Here is a 17,148-nt window from a genome sequence, read left to right on the forward strand (position 1 = left end):
TTTCTCTGAGCAGCCAGCTTGCTGTTTGCCTTCACCAGCTGTGACACCTTTAAAACTTGAGGATTCCCCAACAGATGTCCCTCAGTGCTTGAAAAGATTATCAGGTTCACAGATACATTTCTTTGCTCCCAGAGGGACTTCGAATCCAGAGAGGAGAAGGAGCAGTTACATCTCTGTGTTACCAAGTAGCATAAGCAATGGAACTGTTGATATCCTTGGTGTTACCATATGAAATGCAAATCCATTGAGGCCTTTTCTGGGGTGTTCCTGAACTTGCTGTTCCTAACAGATACGATCTATGTCTGGTATAATTTTTCTCCAGCTTTTCATTGGCCTGCACTACCAGTGGCTTAACACTGTCTGCATTTTGCATGCCAACTTTTAGGAGCAAAGAAAGTCAGAATTTAGGGTTATGAAGCAGAAATCCAAATATGGTATAGCATAAACTGGAGAGGACTAACCTCAAACCTTGGCCCAGTATATTCATTAGCCCAGTGTATTATCATATGATTTTTTTATGTAGCCAGAAAATTGGCCCTACATGAGAAACAGTCTGTACTCAAGTTCTGTCCTTTTATGTGCAACCGACTTGGATTTATTCATCCAGAGGAAGTGATCTTTTACTCCCTTTGTAGGAATAACATAAGAATGTGTTTTCAACCCTGCTCAGAGACACAGCATAAGGAGTACACTTGAGACCCTAAATCCATTTCAGAGCTGTGGTCTGCGCTGCCACTCTTTTCTTATTTCCGCAATAAACAACAGGAATGGTTCTCCTGTTTTCCTTATCTTTCATCCTTTTCAGCCTTTTCTCCTTTTATTTTGTTTTGCTTTGTTTTTTCCTTTGCTCTTTTTCAGACAAAGCCATGTCTGACATACGGGTGAGATTTATTTATACTTCTGTCAAATGGTTTGGATACTAAGTAAGGCTGACAAAGGAAGATAGAAAATATTTATTTTCTGCTTTATTTAGGTATTGGTTGGATTATCTTTCTTTGGATAACAGCCACTGCATCTTTGTTGAGTTTTATTTTTGGTAAATGCTGAAAATAAATAATGTAACATAAAGAAAGAAAGTGAGACATACACCCAGAGAGGCCCAAAGAGATCTAATGCAATCCAACATCATTAATTTTTTATATATTCATTTCTTCTGCTGATTCAGCTTGTGGTCCAAGACTTTCAAATTATTCAGCTGTAGCTTATTTTATGTCATCGTTATGAAAACTGTTTTTACAGCTTGAACTGACAACTGAGTCTCTGCAAAAACGGTTGTGGTATTTTGCGTGATGATGTGCTGGCATATTTTGCACTGACATTTTATGTCTGAATTACTTCTTTAAAGAAGAAGTTTACATAATTTGGTGGTCTCCTTGTTAAGAGCAAATAGAACAGAAATGGGCTACATTTAACCGAATTGTCAGTAAAAAAAAAAGTCAAATGAAAGTATCTGTGGAACTAGGAGAAGGTATAAAATGTGTCATACTTTTTCATGTTTGTTTGTCTACTAATCTGGGACCATCAAATATTGTTTTTTAGTTCAGGCTGGAATAAAACAACAGCTCTTCATACTATGGCACAGAACTTCCTGTTTTCCATGCCTTTATTTCAGCAGCTGGTTTTGGTAATAGCATGTTATCAAACACTGTCAAAATTAATGGAGTTATTCTAGATGTCAACTTTTGTGGTCCATGAGTATAAAATCAAAATAATGACAAGAACATTTTTAACCCTAACACTTTTTTTCTGGCTTTTTCTTTATCCCTGTATCTCATAGTCTCAGAAATACAAAACTTGTAGCTGTTTGCATTTCTGAAGCAATAACTCATTTCTTAGTGTTCTGGAAAACTCTCCTGCAGTCAGTCGTGCTAATCTGGGAGCAGTGCTGGCTTTTCAGTAGCCAGCCTGCAGAAAGAACTGCAGTAATGATGGTGTGGTGGAATATATCCCATGAGAGAAGGGGTGAGGAAGGCGGCTGCCCCTGGGAGGATGCTGGCCTCCTCTGGGTTGCAATTGCTCTCTGCCTGTTAAAAGGATGTGCTTCATCCCTTAGATATTTGGCTGACTCTTCTGGATGGACTGGGGCAGCAAGGAGACTCATGAGCCAATGGTAGAGATAGTGGCAGCTCTGACAGTGTTAGCCTCATAGTCCTCATACCCTCTCAATATAAAAGTTTGTACCATCCCCCTGTAAAGGGTGGAGGAAGGGAGGGGGAACCTTGGGGTACTGCCATCCTTTGGGCAATAGGGACCAGGAATAAGGTCCTTCTTTGTGTTTAAAAAAATACAGTAGTAAACTAATCGTGGTAACAGGTTCCTTTAGCTTCTAGGATGGCTACTCTCCAGTGCAGAAGCAAATGAAAAAGGTTTTATCTATCTAATGAGGAAATATTGTGTTCTGACATTAATTGTGATTAAAAAATTAATTTACATGCATCTTCTTGTGTTTTTGTTTTACAACCCTAGATTGGTGAATTATTGAGCACCACACACCCTGCCAACAAAGCCAGCCTAACTCTTTTCTGCCCTGAGGAAGGGGACTGGAAAAATTCCAACCTTGACAGACACAACCTTCAAGACTTTATTAACATTAAACTCAACTCAGCTTCCATATTGCCTGAAATGGAAGGACTCTCTGAATTCACAGAGTATCTGTCAGAATCAGTAGAAGTGCCATCACCATTTGACATTTTGGAACCTCCAACTTCAGGAGGCTTCTTGAAACTCTCCAAACCCTGCTGTTATATTTTCCCAGGGGGAAGAGGGGACTCTGCATTGTTTGCAGTGAATGGATTCAACATGCTTATCAATGGAGGATCTGAAAGAAAATCTTGCTTTTGGAAACTTATCCGGCACTTGGACAGGGTAGATTCCATTCTGCTCACTCACATCGGAGATGACAACCTGCCAGGAATCAATAGCATGCTTCAGCGAAAGATAGCCGAACTAGAAGAGGAACAGTCCCAAGGGTCTACTACTAACAGTGACTGGATGAAAAATCTGATCTCACCTGATTTAGGAGTTGTATTCCTTAATGTACCTGAGAACCTAAAGAACTTGGATCCTAACTTTAGAGTAAAAAGGAGTGTAGAAGAAGCTTGTTTTACTCTCCAGTATTTAAATAAATTGTCTATGAAACCAGAACCTCTTTTCAGAAACGTGGGAAATACCATTGACCCCATCATTTTATTTCAGAAAATGGGAGTTGGCAAACTTGAGATGTATGTGCTTAATCCTGTCAAAAATAGCAAAGAGATGCAATATTTTATGCAGCAATGGAGCGGTACTAACAAAGATAAAGCTGAATTCCTGCTACCAAATGGCCAAGAACTAGACATTCCATTATCCTACTTCACCTCTGTCTCATCCCTGATTGTATGGCATCCAGCTAATCCTGCAGAAAAAATAATCCGAGTTCTGTTTCCCGGAAACAGCACCCAATATAATATTCTAGAAGGACTAGAAAAACTTAAACACTTAGACTTCCTTAAACAACCAATGGTTACACAAAAAGACCTAACTGGGAACATTGCTAGTCCGGCTGTGAAACAAGCAAAGTTGAAGCAACGAACAGACAGCAAGGAGAGTCTCAAGCCTGCTGTGAAGACGCCACCAAGCAAGCCTGTCAGAAAAGAATCTAAAGAAGAAACACCAGAGCCTGCAAAGCCTAGTCCGGCACCGGAAAAGCCTCAGAAGTTGGAAAGCAAAGAAAAAGTTCCAGTTAAAAAAGAGAAACCAGCAAAAGTGGAGACCAAACCTATAGTGGCAGAAAAAGACATAACGAGTAAAGAAGAACAATTAGTAAAATCTGAAACTCCTGAAAAACAAACTACAGATGTAAAGCCAAAAGTGTCAAAGGAGAAGCCAGTGAAAAAGGAAATCAAAGCAAAACCTGAAGAAAAGAAAGAGGAAAAAGAAAAACCAAAGAAAGAGGTTTCTAAAAAAGAGGAGAAAACACCCATCAAAAAAGAGGAAAAACCCAGAAAAGAAGAGATCAAGAAAGAAGTTAAAAAAGAGGTGAAAAAGGAAGAGAAGAAGGAAACTAAGAAGGAAGTAAAGAAAGAAGCTCCACCAAAGGAAGCTAAAAAAGAAGTTAAAAAAGAAGAGAAGAAAGATATTAAGAAGGAAGAAAAAGAAGCCAAAAAGGACATCAAAAAGGTTCCTAAAGAAACAAAGAAGACAGCTGCTCCTTCGGCTGAAGTCAAAAAGCCAGCAGCAAAGCCTAAACCACAAAAGAAGGAGGAACCTGCTAAAAAAGAAGCAGTACCTGCTGGGAAGCCAAAGGAAAAAGGAAAAGTTAAGACTGTGAAGAAGGAGATCAAAGTCAGTGGAGCACAAGCTGCCCTTGCAGCAGTTGGAGTTGCTGCCACAACTGTAGCAGCTGTAGCAGCTGCAGAAATTACAGCCAGTGGAAAGGAACTCGAAGCTGAGAGATCCCTTATGTCTTCACCAGAGGATTTAACAAAGGATTTTGAGGAATTAAAAGCTGAAGAAGTAGAAACAATAAAAGAAACAAAACCTCAAGTTGCACTGATAGAGGATGAACTGAAACTCACTGGCACAGTACAAAAAGAGGCCTTTGAAGTGCAAAAAGAAAAACTAGATAATGAAGGACCTGCCGAGTCTTCTGATGAAGGCATAACTACCACAGAGGCTGAGGGTGAGTGTGAACAGACACCTGAAGAATTGGAACCTGTGGAAAAGCACAGGGTTGATGACAATGAAAAGTTTGAAGATGAAGGAACTGGCTTGGAAGAATCATCCGAAGCAGGAGATTATGAGGAAAAGGCAGAGACAGAAGAAGCTGAAGAACGTGGTGAAGATGAAGAAGAAAAGTCACCACTGGACACCACAAAACCATATATGGGAGAACCAAGAAAAATTGAAGAGAGCTCAGAAGAAATAATGGCTGAAGCAGATGCTAACATTAAAGATGAAAAGTATATTGAAAAGGCAGATTATGAGGCATCAGATGAACGGGCTGAGGAAGACAGGGAAGAAGCAATAGAAAAGGCAGAAACTGAAGAGACTGAAGAAGATGAGGAAGACAAAGCAGAAGACATCAGAGATGAAGAGGAAACTGAAAAAATAGAAGCTGAAGAAGATTATGTGATGGCTGTGGTAGACAAAGCTGCAGAAGCTGGTGAAGTTGAAGATAAATATGGCCTACTCATAATTACACCAACAAAACGCTCAGAGCCTCAGTCTCCAGCAGTTGAACCAGCCTCTTCTATCCATGATGAGACATTACCTGGTGGTTCAGAAAGTGAAGCCACTGTTTCTGACGAAGAAAATAGAGAAGATCAACCTGAGGAATTCACTGCTACTTCAGGTTACACACAGTCTACCATCGAAATATCCAGTGAACCAACTCCAATGGATGAAATGTCAACACCCCGTGATGTCATGAGTGATGAAACTAACAATGAGGAAAGTGAGTCACCCTCTCAGGAGTATGTGAACATTACCAAGTATGAGACATCACTGTACTCTCAAGAGTTTGGCAGACCTAAACTTTCTCCACTTCCAGATGCTTTTAATGGATTATCTGAAGGATCCAAAACAGAGGCCACAGAAGGGAAAGAGTATAATGTGTCAGCTTCCACCATCTCACCACCTTCTTCATTAGAGGAAGACAAATTCTGCAAATCAGCATTCCAAGATGTATACCGGCAAAAAGAAAGTGAAATCCAAGACACTGCTAAATTAGAAATCAAAGAACCTTATCAAGAAGATGTTGGTGGAAAACGTAGTCCAACCAAGAGTCCAGCTGACAGTTTGTCCCCTCCATCACCTGTCGCCAAAACACCACTGAGTGAACGTAGTGTGAACTTTTCACTCACTCCCAATCAGATCAAGGTCTCATCTGAGCCTGCCTCCATTGCTACATTGCCTGATGTACATCAAGAAGTTGCTGAAGAGCACTGTGCAAGCCCTGAAGATAAAACGTTAGAAGTAGCATCTCCCTCACAGTCTGCTGCTGGTAGTGCTGGCCACACACCTTATTATCAGTCTCCCACTGATGAAAAGTCCAGTCAGCTTCCCTCTGAAACCAGTGAAAAGTCAACAGAAGCTCCTGTTAGCTTTGAATTCAGTGAAGTCAAAGATGAGTCTGCAAAACCCAGAATAAGCCCTATGGATGAACCTGTGCCAGATTCAGAATCTCCTATTGAAAAAGTTCTCTCGCCTCTACGGAGTCCACCACTGATAGGTTCAGAGACCACTTATGATACATTTTTGAGTGCTGATTTAAAGTCTCCCACCAGAGATTATGGAAGCCCTTCTGAGGGGAAACCTGACAAAGAAAAATCACCTGTTCAGATGAGCCCAGCCTCTGAAGCCAGCTCTGTGGGCCTTTTCCAAGAAAAACAAGATGAAAAAAGCATGGAGTTTATGGTAATTAAGGAAAGCTTCAGCCTAGAAAGGAAAATGGAGGATACAGAACCCAGCAGCTCCCAGTCTTCACTGGTCTTGGATGAGCGGAAGTTAGCAGGTGACCTCTCACCTACTCAAATAGATACCAGTCAGTTCGGTTCTTTAAAAGAAGATACCAAAATGTCAATTTCTGAAGGCACTGTTTCTGACAAGTCTGCAACTCCTGTTGATGAGGTTGTAGCAGAAGACACCTATTCCCATATAGAAGGAGTAGCTTCTGTCTCTACAGCATCTGTTGCTACTAGTTCATTTCCAGAACCAACTACTGATGACGTATCTCCTTCTTTGCATGCTGAGGTTGGATCTCCCCACTCTACTGAAGTTGATGATTCCCTTTCAGTGTCAGTTGTACAAACACCAACAACTTTTCAGGAAACAGAAATGTCTCCATCTAAGGAAGAGTGCCCAAGGCCCATGTCAATTTCTCCACCAGATTTCTCACCTAAAACTGCAAAATCGAGAACGCCAGTGCATGATCACAGATCTCCTGAGCAGTCAACTATGTCAGTAGAATTTGGTCAGGAGTCCCCTGAGCAGTCTTTAGCAATGGACTTTAGTAGGCAATCTCCAGAATATCCTACTGTAGGCACTAGTATACACCATATATCTGAAAATGGGCCAACAGAAGTAGATTATAGCCCTTCAGATATACAGGAGCCTACTTTTGCACGGAAGATTTCCCCTGTGGAGCAGTTGTCTTACTCTCAGGAGAAAGATATTTCAGAAATTATTTCAGTTTCTCAAATTGAAGCTTCATCCTCAACTTCATCAGCTCATACACCTTCCCAGGTAACTTCACCACTGCCAGAGGAAACTTTTTCAGGTGCTGTTCCACCCAGAGATATGTCACTACATTCTTCTTTTACCTCAGAAAAGGTGCAGAGCCTAGGAGAAAAGCTGTCACCAAAGTCTGACCTGTCTCCATTAACTCCAAGGGAATCTTCTCCTCTGTACTCTCCTAGTTTTCCAGATTCACCTCCTGCAATCACAGAAACAGTGTCAGCTAGTCACACACCTTCACTGTCACTGCAAGTGTCCTCTGGCAAAGCATTTGGTTACCAGGAACCCCTAACAAAGCACAGTCCAGAACCTTTACTCAGCCCAGAAAAAGAAGATTCAGAGAAAAGCAGCAGATCACCAGAAGAACTTAGTTATTCTTATGAGGCCACAGATAAAACTACTAGGTCACCAGGGGATATTAGCTACTCCTATGAGGCAGCTGGAAAACCTACCAGATCACCTCAGGCCACAGATTATTCCTATGAGACAACCGGGCAACCTACTAGGTCACCTGAGGCCACAGATTATTCCTATGAGATAATCGCGAAAAATATGAGGTCATCTGAGGCCACAGATTATTCTTATGAGATGACTGGGAAAACCACCAGGTCACCTGGGGACACAGATTATTCCTATGAGATGACTGGGAAAACCACCAGGTCACCAGGGGACACAGATTATTCCTATGAGATGACTGGGAAAACCACCAGGTCACCAGGGGACACAGATTATTCCTATGAGATAACTGGGAAAACTACCAGGTCACCTGGGGACACAGATTATTCCTATGAGATGACTGGGAAAGCCACCAGGTCACCTGGGGACACAGATTATTCCTATGAGATGACTGGGAAAACCACTAGGTCACCTGGGGACACAGATTATTGCTACGAGACAACAGGGAAAACTACTAGGTCGCCAGGGGACACAGATTATTCCTATGAGACAACAGGGAAAACCACCAAATCACCTGAGGACACAGATTATTCCTATGAGAGAACTGGGAAAGCTACCAGATCACTTGATTCTATGGATTACTCCTATGAGACAACAGGGAAAACCACTAAGTCACCAGAAGCCATTAGCTACTGCTATGAGACAACTGGGAGAACCACCAGGTCACCAGAGACCATGGGTTACTCCTATGAGACAACTGGGAAATCCTCTAGTTCACCTGAAGCCACAGATTACTCATTTGAGACAACTGGGAGAGCCACCAGGTCACCTGAAGCTACTAGCTATTCCTATGAAGCAAGTGCACATTTCACTCCAGGAAAATCGTTAGCAGAATCCCGTCAAGATGTTGACTTATGCCTTGTGTCCTCTTGCGAATATAAACATCCCAAAACTGAACTTTCACCCTCATTTATCAACCCAAACCCCCTTGAGTGGTTTGCAAGTGAAGAACAGTCTCAAGATCAAGAGAAGCCATTAACACAATCTGGGGGAGCTCAGCCACCTTCTGGGGGAAAGCAGCAAGGGCGACAGTGTGATGAGACCCCTCCCACATCCGTGAGTGAGTCTGCCCCATCTCAGACTGATTCGGATGTTCCCCCAGAGACTGAGGAATGTCCTTCCATCACTGCAGATGCTAACATTGACTCAGAAGATGAGTCAGAAACCATTCCGACGGACAAGACAATTACATACAAACACATTGACCCACCACCTGCCCCAATGCAGGATCGCAGCCCTTCTCCTAGGCACCCTGATGTTTCCATGGTTGATCCAGAGGCTCTGCCTGTTGATCAGAATTTAAGTAAACCTTTGAAGAAGGACCTCAAAGAAAAGACAAAGACAAAAAAGCAGGGTACTAAGACCAAGTCATCTTCTCCTGTTAAAAAAAGTGATGGTAAATCAAAACAAGTGGCTTCACCAAAGCCAGCTATAAAAGAATCTTTAGACAAAATTTCCAAAACAGCTTCTCCAAAAAAGAAGGAGTCTGTGGAGAAGGCAACCAAAAATATCTCTAATCCAGAAGTAAAGTCTCGAGTGGAAGAGAAAGATAAGGACACCAAGAATGCAGCAAATACAACATCCAAGTCAGCAAAGACTGCAACCACAGGTAAAGATAGCAATTCCCTAGTGTTAAGATTTTCTTAGTTGTTGCAGTGAAGTTAGTTTGCCTTTATATCAGCTGAGAATGTGGTTTGCAGCAAATCCCCAAATAAAGTCCAGGTTTTAAATATAAATCCAGCATATAAAGGCCACATTTAAATGCATGAAATTCACTAATTTAACTTCTGTAATCTGAGAAACTTGATGTGTCAGTTTGCTCAGAGAGTACATAAAATATAAAGAACTTAATACTAGCTGTCTAAACTGTTACCCAACTAACAGAATTAAAAGTACCACTTTTGTAGGTGAAGTGACATCAGTAGCAAAGTGAACCACTTTATTCACTGTAAGAATGAATTGTAGGCACAATTCTCTTAACATAAATTAATGCAATTAAATATTGTGGGAGGCAAAGGTACTATCGGCCATTACTTTGCTGCATTAATTTTAAAATGAGTATTTTAAAAAATTATAACAGAAGTAAGGGCACTTTCAGTGAACTAGGCATGTACATCACATAATCTGGTTAAAGTCTTATGCCATCACTGATAACTAAACATACAGACAGTTTATGTCATTTTGAATCACTGTTGTGTATTCTAAGTAGCAGTAAAATATGAATTAGATTACTGAAGAAGGCATTGTGCTAATCTGTTGTTTCCGGCAGATCTTGTTAGAGAGTGTTTGGGGGATACTTTCATTTTGCTGTTGTCAGGACTGATGTTCTGTTGAAAGCTTTTTTACAAGGAGCAGGTCTAGGATTCCATACAAACAAACAAGCATCCAACTGTCTTTAGCTTCCCCATTTTAAGTGGTCCACTGTTCCGTTCTTACACTATCGTTTGCATGTCTCTTTTAGTAGATGTATTTCAAAGCAGCCGTGTAGTCCCTCATGCTGTACATTTCTCCAGCACTTTAGCTCTATATGAGGTTCTTCTTCCTTAAAGCATACTGCTCAAGTATACACTAGAGCAGAAGACAAGGCTGTATTTGATAATGACATTTAAGTGCAAAATGTAACATCTAATATTATCTGGTGTTGGTATCCACAATTCGGAAAGATATATCACAGATTTTTATGCTAAAAGATGATAAAAGATTTTGTAACATAACCAAGAGTAAAAACTCTCTAATTCAGGAAATCTCATCATATCATGATGCTTATTTGGCATATTGCCCTATGATGAATGGCAGGACATGCTAGACAACTGTAATGGACATTACTGGCCTTACAGTATGTGACCGTAAATAGAGTGTGTTGCTCAGATAATTGTTTATCAAGCTTCATCCTCTGTAACAACATGAGAAGGCTAATAGAACATAAATCGTGGTCATCTAGATAAAGTTACTGGTTGAATCCTGATTTTCAGTTCACACCATGTTCCAGTGCATAGCAAAAGCATCTTTTTGGGGGGTAATATTTTTAATGTGAGTGTTTAAACTTTGAACTTGCTTTTGACTGAAGCATTTAGAAGAAGTACTATACCACATACAGCAACAAAAACGTGCTTCCCCCTACTTTTTGTGAGAAGTGGCTAATTTGTGTATGCAAATAAGGATTGAGCAGGCAAACAAACACTTGTTCTCAGTTCCCTGAAGTAATTGCTTTACAAGTTTCTCTGTCCTCCCAAGTTCCTTTTTGACCCTGTTTCTGCTCACATGTAGTAGCTTCCTGGTGCACCTGTAAGGCAGTCTGAGCGTATCAACAGCTACCATGTCTTGCTATGTGCTGATACCCCAAATCTCGGAGCTGCTTCCAATCTGCATGGCTCCTTGTGTGAACCTAGGTTTTATAATCATGCATACCTCAGACTTTCAAAAAGCTGTACTTAACCTGGAAAATAATACCAGTGTTTATTGAATGGTAATTCAGTAATCACAGTCCTCCATAGTAATTATTGGATAATAGTTGGGAAGGTCCAATAATATTGGAAAGGTCCAGTAAATTTTTGATTATGTGGTAGTGAGTTTTTATTGTATTATATAGTTACAGTTACTCAAGTTTTTCCTCCCATTACAATTGTGATTGGGATACAACAAAGCTGGAACATGTCATTTGATGTAGGAGGGTAATGCCATATTTGGACACATCTCACCTCAGCGGTTATAACGGTAATTAATAAATGCATGTTTTTAACCAGCCTGTTATATATTCTTTTGCTGTTTGATTTCCAAAGGACCTGGGAATACTAAGGTGGCAAAATCTACAGCAGTGCCTCCAGGACCTCCAGTGTATTTGGATCTGGTGTACATTCCCAACCACAGCAATAGCAAGAATGTCGATGTTGAGTTTTTCAAGAGGGTGCGGTCATCATACTATGTCGTGAGCGGGAACGATTCTGCAGCTGAGGAACCAAGCAGGGCTGTTCTGGACTCCTTGCTGGAAGGCAAGGCGCAGTGGGAGAGTAATATGCAGGTAGGCTCTTCACTAGTATCTCTACCTGGAAATTTAACCTTCTCTGGGAAGCAACTATGAGAAGCTAGAGTGCCTCTGGAGTGGACAGCAGCTGCCAGGGAATGAGGTCCCAGGCTGGGCACCTTGTTTCACTGATGATGTGAGAGGACACCCAAGTGAAGCACAGAACTGCACCACACTCAGCTGCTCCCCATTTCTGGCCCTTCTGACCTGTTGCTGGTGAATAAAACAGTTGGGAGCTGCTTTACAGGGCCGTTTGGCTATTTCGTCTTGTTACTATACCATATATGATCCAAGTTTGGACACATTACAGTTTGTAAGTAGGAAAGAAAAGTGAATGTTTCATGGTTGATATGGTAATCACATACACTTGGAAACTTCATGTGCCTCTCCATCATGATCAGTAAGTAAACAAAATATTTGGCCATAATCTGAAGAGCTATCAGTGCAGACTACAGACTGCTACTTCTTTGGAGAACTGCATCTCAGCATCATACAAAACCAAAGTTTTATTTTTATAAACTACTTCTTTGCAGTCATTTTACTTTACCTACATCTATATTTATTTCCTTTTATCCATCCATTTTTTCAAGTATTTATTGCATAAAGACCCACTCTTTCCAAAAAGGAAATATACTTGTTGGCCAGGGCTTCTTACAAAGATGTTTTTCTTATCAGCTGTTTCTGTTGTCCATTCCTCAGGACTTCTCCTGTTTTGTGTTGCAGGTGACCTTAATCCCAACCCATGACTCAGAAGTGATGAGGGAATGGTACCAAGAGACCCATGAGAAACAGCAGGATCTCAACATCATGGTTTTGGCAAGCAGCAGCACTGTTGTTATGCAAGATGAATCTTTTCCTGCATGCAAGATTGAACTGTAAGAACAAGACCATGCACCACAAGATTAAACTTTGTTTCCAGAAATTCTTCAGTTTGAAAACACCTTTTCTAAAAATTCAACCCATCTATTTCAACTGCTGAACTATATACCTGCCAAATGCTATACTGTGTCACAGTGATGCAAGTCACTAATATTTTCAGTCTTTGCTGATTGCTAAGGGAAATAACAGTATTCCCATAGTAGGGTTCAAATTACTGTGAAAATACAGATCCAGTTTCATCTCCGCTGAACGTTTGGAAACCATGCACTAGCAACCCCAACTGACTTCTGCTAGTTAGAGGCATTTGCCCTCTAAAGAAACACAAAGAGAGAGAAAGAGAGAGAGGGGTAGGAGGAGAAAGTAATAAATAATTAGATCTGCATTAGTATCATGGCAATAGATGTATCGCTTACTGCAGTCTGCTTATGCTCTTACATGAAAAGAAAGTTTTAAATTTGTATCAATCTGAGCTATTGCAAGGGGATCCTTTTTTTATAGAATTAAGTTAGCTGGAAAATAAAAAGAAACAGAACGTGGCTAGGAAGGGACGTACAACCTAAACACTCATCAGCAGTTTTCTACTTTAATTTGAACTCTGCATACTGACATACCATAACAATCATAGGCCAAATATGCACGTCTGCACCCCATACAGAAGTCTAAAACCTTTCTTTCAACATGCAGAATTGTTGGTCTAAGGCATGCTCCCAGTGAAAGTCCACTCACTCCAGCCAGAACTGACCAGTCCACATGCTTGAACACCCATATCCACTGTTGATTAACTGAAGCAAAATACCAAAGCGGTTGGGAGTACATACAGTAGACAATTTGCCTTAGAAAGTGACTTGAATGTACAAAGAAACTTGATGCACTTATTTTTTAATGTTGAGACAGCAAATTTATAAAACATCTGTGTAGGATCATAGTTACACCAGTAAAGAAGTGTGAGTGTGCATGTGTGGTACTAGAAACCAATCTGACTGGTCAAATGGCTTGGTGCTATGTTAGTTTTATGAACTAACATATTACATATGTTAGTTACATGAATGCTTCATTGATGCACTTGGACAGCTCAACAAGGCAAGATGAGCATTTTTTTGAAAGCTTCTTTTGTACTGTGGAAGCAAGATTGAAGTGGTGTCCAGTATCAGAGTTACAAAACTTAGTGAAACATTCAGAATGATGAAAAAGGTTACCTGCAAGCCTGTACAGTATTCAGCCTTCCTTTGTCTTACCTTATTTTATTTGTTTAATTTAAGAGTGAATATGGGAACAAATGTACAGAAACCTTTTTTTTAGTGCTGTGTGAACTTTTAATAGATGAATTTTTAACAAACATTTTCATTTACAGGAAAATGCAAAGAAAAATTTTTCAGGTGAAGGCAATTTTTTTAGTAGTTTTCTAAGATAAATGAATAATGTTGTTTAAGGTTCTAGTGAGAATGGATATTGAGGTAAAATTTATTGAAAATAGTCAACTGCCAATACCTTTGGGGGGGTGGGGGGGTGGAAGGGCACCCTGGTGGTAAAATTAATCTATTGATGATGACAGAAAATGGGATTTGAAAAGTTGATTGCCTAATACTTACAATGGTGTAACCTACATTCTCAACCCTCGCAAGATCTTGAAAAAAGATAGAATAAGCAATAAGCTAAAATAAGTCTTCTTCCTTTCCCCTTTCCTTTCCTTTCCTTTCCTTTCCTTTCCTTTCCTTTCCTTTCCTTTCCTTTCCTTTCCTTTCCTTTCCTTTCCTTTCCTTTCCTTTCCTTTCCTTTCCTTTCCTTTCCTTTCCTTTCCTTTCCTTTCCTTTCCTTTCCTTTCCTTTCCTTTCCTTTCCTTTCCTTTCCTTTCCTTTCCTTTCCTTTCCTTTCCTTTCCTTTCCTTTCCTTTCCTTTCCTTTCCTCCTCCCTTTCCTCCTTCCTCTCCCCCTTCCTTCCCTTCTCTAGACTGCTTGCAGAGGAACAGCATCGCTGTTCTGTGGTTTAAGACGGTTTGGATTTTTTAGTCTCAGAAGTTTTACCCCAATTAAAAATCTTGTTACATTGTAGAAGGATTGCAAATCTGAATTTAAAGAAGGTGTAAAGGCCTCCAGAATGGAGATATGTGCTGGTCTGTATGATTCACCATTATGGCTGGTGTTAAGTTTCACAATGTAGTGAACTATGACCTCATTTTATTTTCTTTACTTATAATTTATTTCAATTTTACATTGTTAGGATATTTTTGTTTAATAGGTGTATGTTTGCACTCCTAATTTTTATGAGGGTTTTTTTAGTACTGCTTTAGGGTCCTTTAAATGTGGGCTCCTGAAGCCCATTTAATGCTGTGAATTACTGTTTGTCAGTTGTTGGGGGTTTTGATTTATTTTTAATGTCTTCTCTTTTTTTTAGGTATCTCTAGCAATGCTGTTTTATTTATTGCTATACCTTTTAAGTCGTTAAGAATAACTCAGAATTACTATGGCATAAAAGGCAAATGGAAATGTATTGTGAAAACAAGCATGTTTGCTGGGCTCATAATCATTCACTTAAAATTGCTTTTGTAATACATAGTCTACAAAGTTACAGGCAAAATGTTTGGCAGAATAGTTGTACTATTTCTACAATTCTTTCTGCTTTGTCTACTTTCTTATATAGGTCAGATTTCAAACTTTTTGAGTGGGTGGGAACAGATTTTCTGATTTTCTGACAATATCTGAAATGGTTTGTATCTGTGCTTTGGTAGAAAATCTGTTTTAAGTACAGCAGTGGTCCTGAGACTAATCTCACTTACGCCACTTACTCCTGTGAATCAGGAGCAATTTCACTACAGTCAGGGAAGTTACAGTCATTTGGTCCTACTGTAAATGAAATTGGAATCAAGCCTTAAGTCTCCCCAAGCAAGTTTGTGATGGCTCAAGCATTTGTTTTACTTTTAAAATAATAGTAATAATAATAATAATAATAATTAGACAGTTACAGCTGATCTTAAAATGTACATTTGCTTTTTTGCTGCTACAAGAATACTAAAACCCCAGTCTGGCTATTCTGAGATATTGTAATGCCTGTTCCATCCATTCCCTTTCAAATGACAACAGCGCCTGGGTGCAAAACAGCGATGAACTCCTCCATTAGCTCCTCTTGCCCTTAATGTCTTTCCTGTCTGTGGAACTAATCTAACTGTGCTAGTCCTAGTACTACACAATTAGTTTAGTGTAACAGCCAACAAAATGTACCATGTACATTAACGATGAGTGCTGTTGATCAGCATAGATTTCTAGGAGCATGGTTTGTTATTGATTACTCTAATTATAAACATTCAATATCTGAGTGTAAAGGACACTCTATTTAAATGATGGTATTACCCATAACGGCATCCCCAGTCATGATCCTTATGCTATTACTATACTGCTTTGTATAATTCAATGAAGAATTAACTTTGGAGATCCCACCCCACTCCTGAACTTGGACAGGGCCTCTCTTGCATGCCTTTTCAAAGTCCTGTGGTGGGCCTGACTTTATTGACCTCTATTTTCATTCCATCTTTCATAGAAATCACTTTTGATTTTTTTTTTTTACTTACTTTACATACTGTGGTGATTGGACATAACTGTGTATATGAATGTTGTTTTTTTTTAAATTGTCTATGATAGCTTATGCATTTTAGGAGAGTTCCGGTACTCATTTACTAAGATTTAATCAATTTGTTCACTGAATTTTCAATCCCTCCCACCACAAGCAAGTCAGCTCCAAAGAGCGCTTACTGTGCATTTGGGACATTTCTGTCATACGCTTCTCTTTGTTCAACTGTCGCCAGAGGCTCTTGCTCAGTAATGATGTTTTGAGAGAAATAGTAATTTTGTTCGTCTGGATTTGTTAGAAAAGGAAAAAGTATAATGTTTACACTTGAAAGAAACTGTAAGCTTTCATCTTTTCACTTAATAATTGAACAAAACACTAAAAGCAACTAGGGGTAAGCATTTCTTAGAATGCAATTATATTATTCACCTGGTTTAAAAATGTTTGCTATTTAAAATAAAAAAAGAAAAAAAGTCTGTTTGTTGTGAATTTACAAAAAATCTAAAAAAAAATCAAGTAACTAAATAAAACAATGGCATAAAAATATAGAAAGAAAAAAAAAAAAAAAAGAGAAGAACTAAAAAAGCAGCTTCTCCGCACTAGACTAGCTAGGAGCTCCAGATGACAGGAGCTACCTTGTCAAGACTGGGCTGTAATCACAACTGTAAAAGACAAAATCTGAAATATGCTTTCACACATTTGCATGCAGCCATTATCTTCCAAACTATGGAAAGAAACAGTCTTGTTGCTGGCTGAGAAGCACCTCACACACCTCCTCTCTCTTGTTCTGAATGGTGTTTGTGTCAGTCTGCAGCTGTGTATGGTATTATGTCTTATAATCCTGCATCACTTCTATTCTATCCAGTCATATCTAATGTAGAAAATTAGTTTCCAGTGGAAGTAATATGTAGTGCTTTTATGATATTTGTGTGCAATATCCCCTCGTCCATTGAGGATATTTGATGTAAAGGAAACAAACTCAGTTCCACAATAAAATACAAAAGTGGTAAAGTGGTGTT

At 39.6% G+C, this 17,148-nt stretch overlaps 1 protein-coding gene across 1 annotated transcript in view; it reads left to right on the forward strand.

Annotated features, from left to right (window-relative positions):
• MAP1B (microtubule associated protein 1B) overlaps positions 1–17,148 on the forward strand; it is a 76,757-nt gene extending 59,609 nt beyond the window's left edge. The window contains exons 5-7 of the mRNA XM_087742614.1: positions 2,467–9,280; positions 11,451–11,689; positions 12,416–17,148. Of these exons, the coding sequence (XP_087598740.1) occupies positions 2,467–9,280; positions 11,451–11,689; positions 12,416–12,571 (7,209 nt within the window). The 3' untranslated portion in view covers positions 12,572–17,148. The remainder of the gene's footprint in view (positions 1–2,466; positions 9,281–11,450; positions 11,690–12,415) is intronic.

Source organism: Nipponia nippon, unplaced genomic scaffold (genome assembly GCF_047370975.1).
Source record: "Nipponia nippon isolate SJK-2023a ecotype South Korea unplaced genomic scaffold, ASM4737097v1 scaffold_8, whole genome shotgun sequence".
NCBI classification, from domain to species: domain Eukaryota; kingdom Metazoa; phylum Chordata; class Aves; order Pelecaniformes; family Threskiornithidae; genus Nipponia; species Nipponia nippon.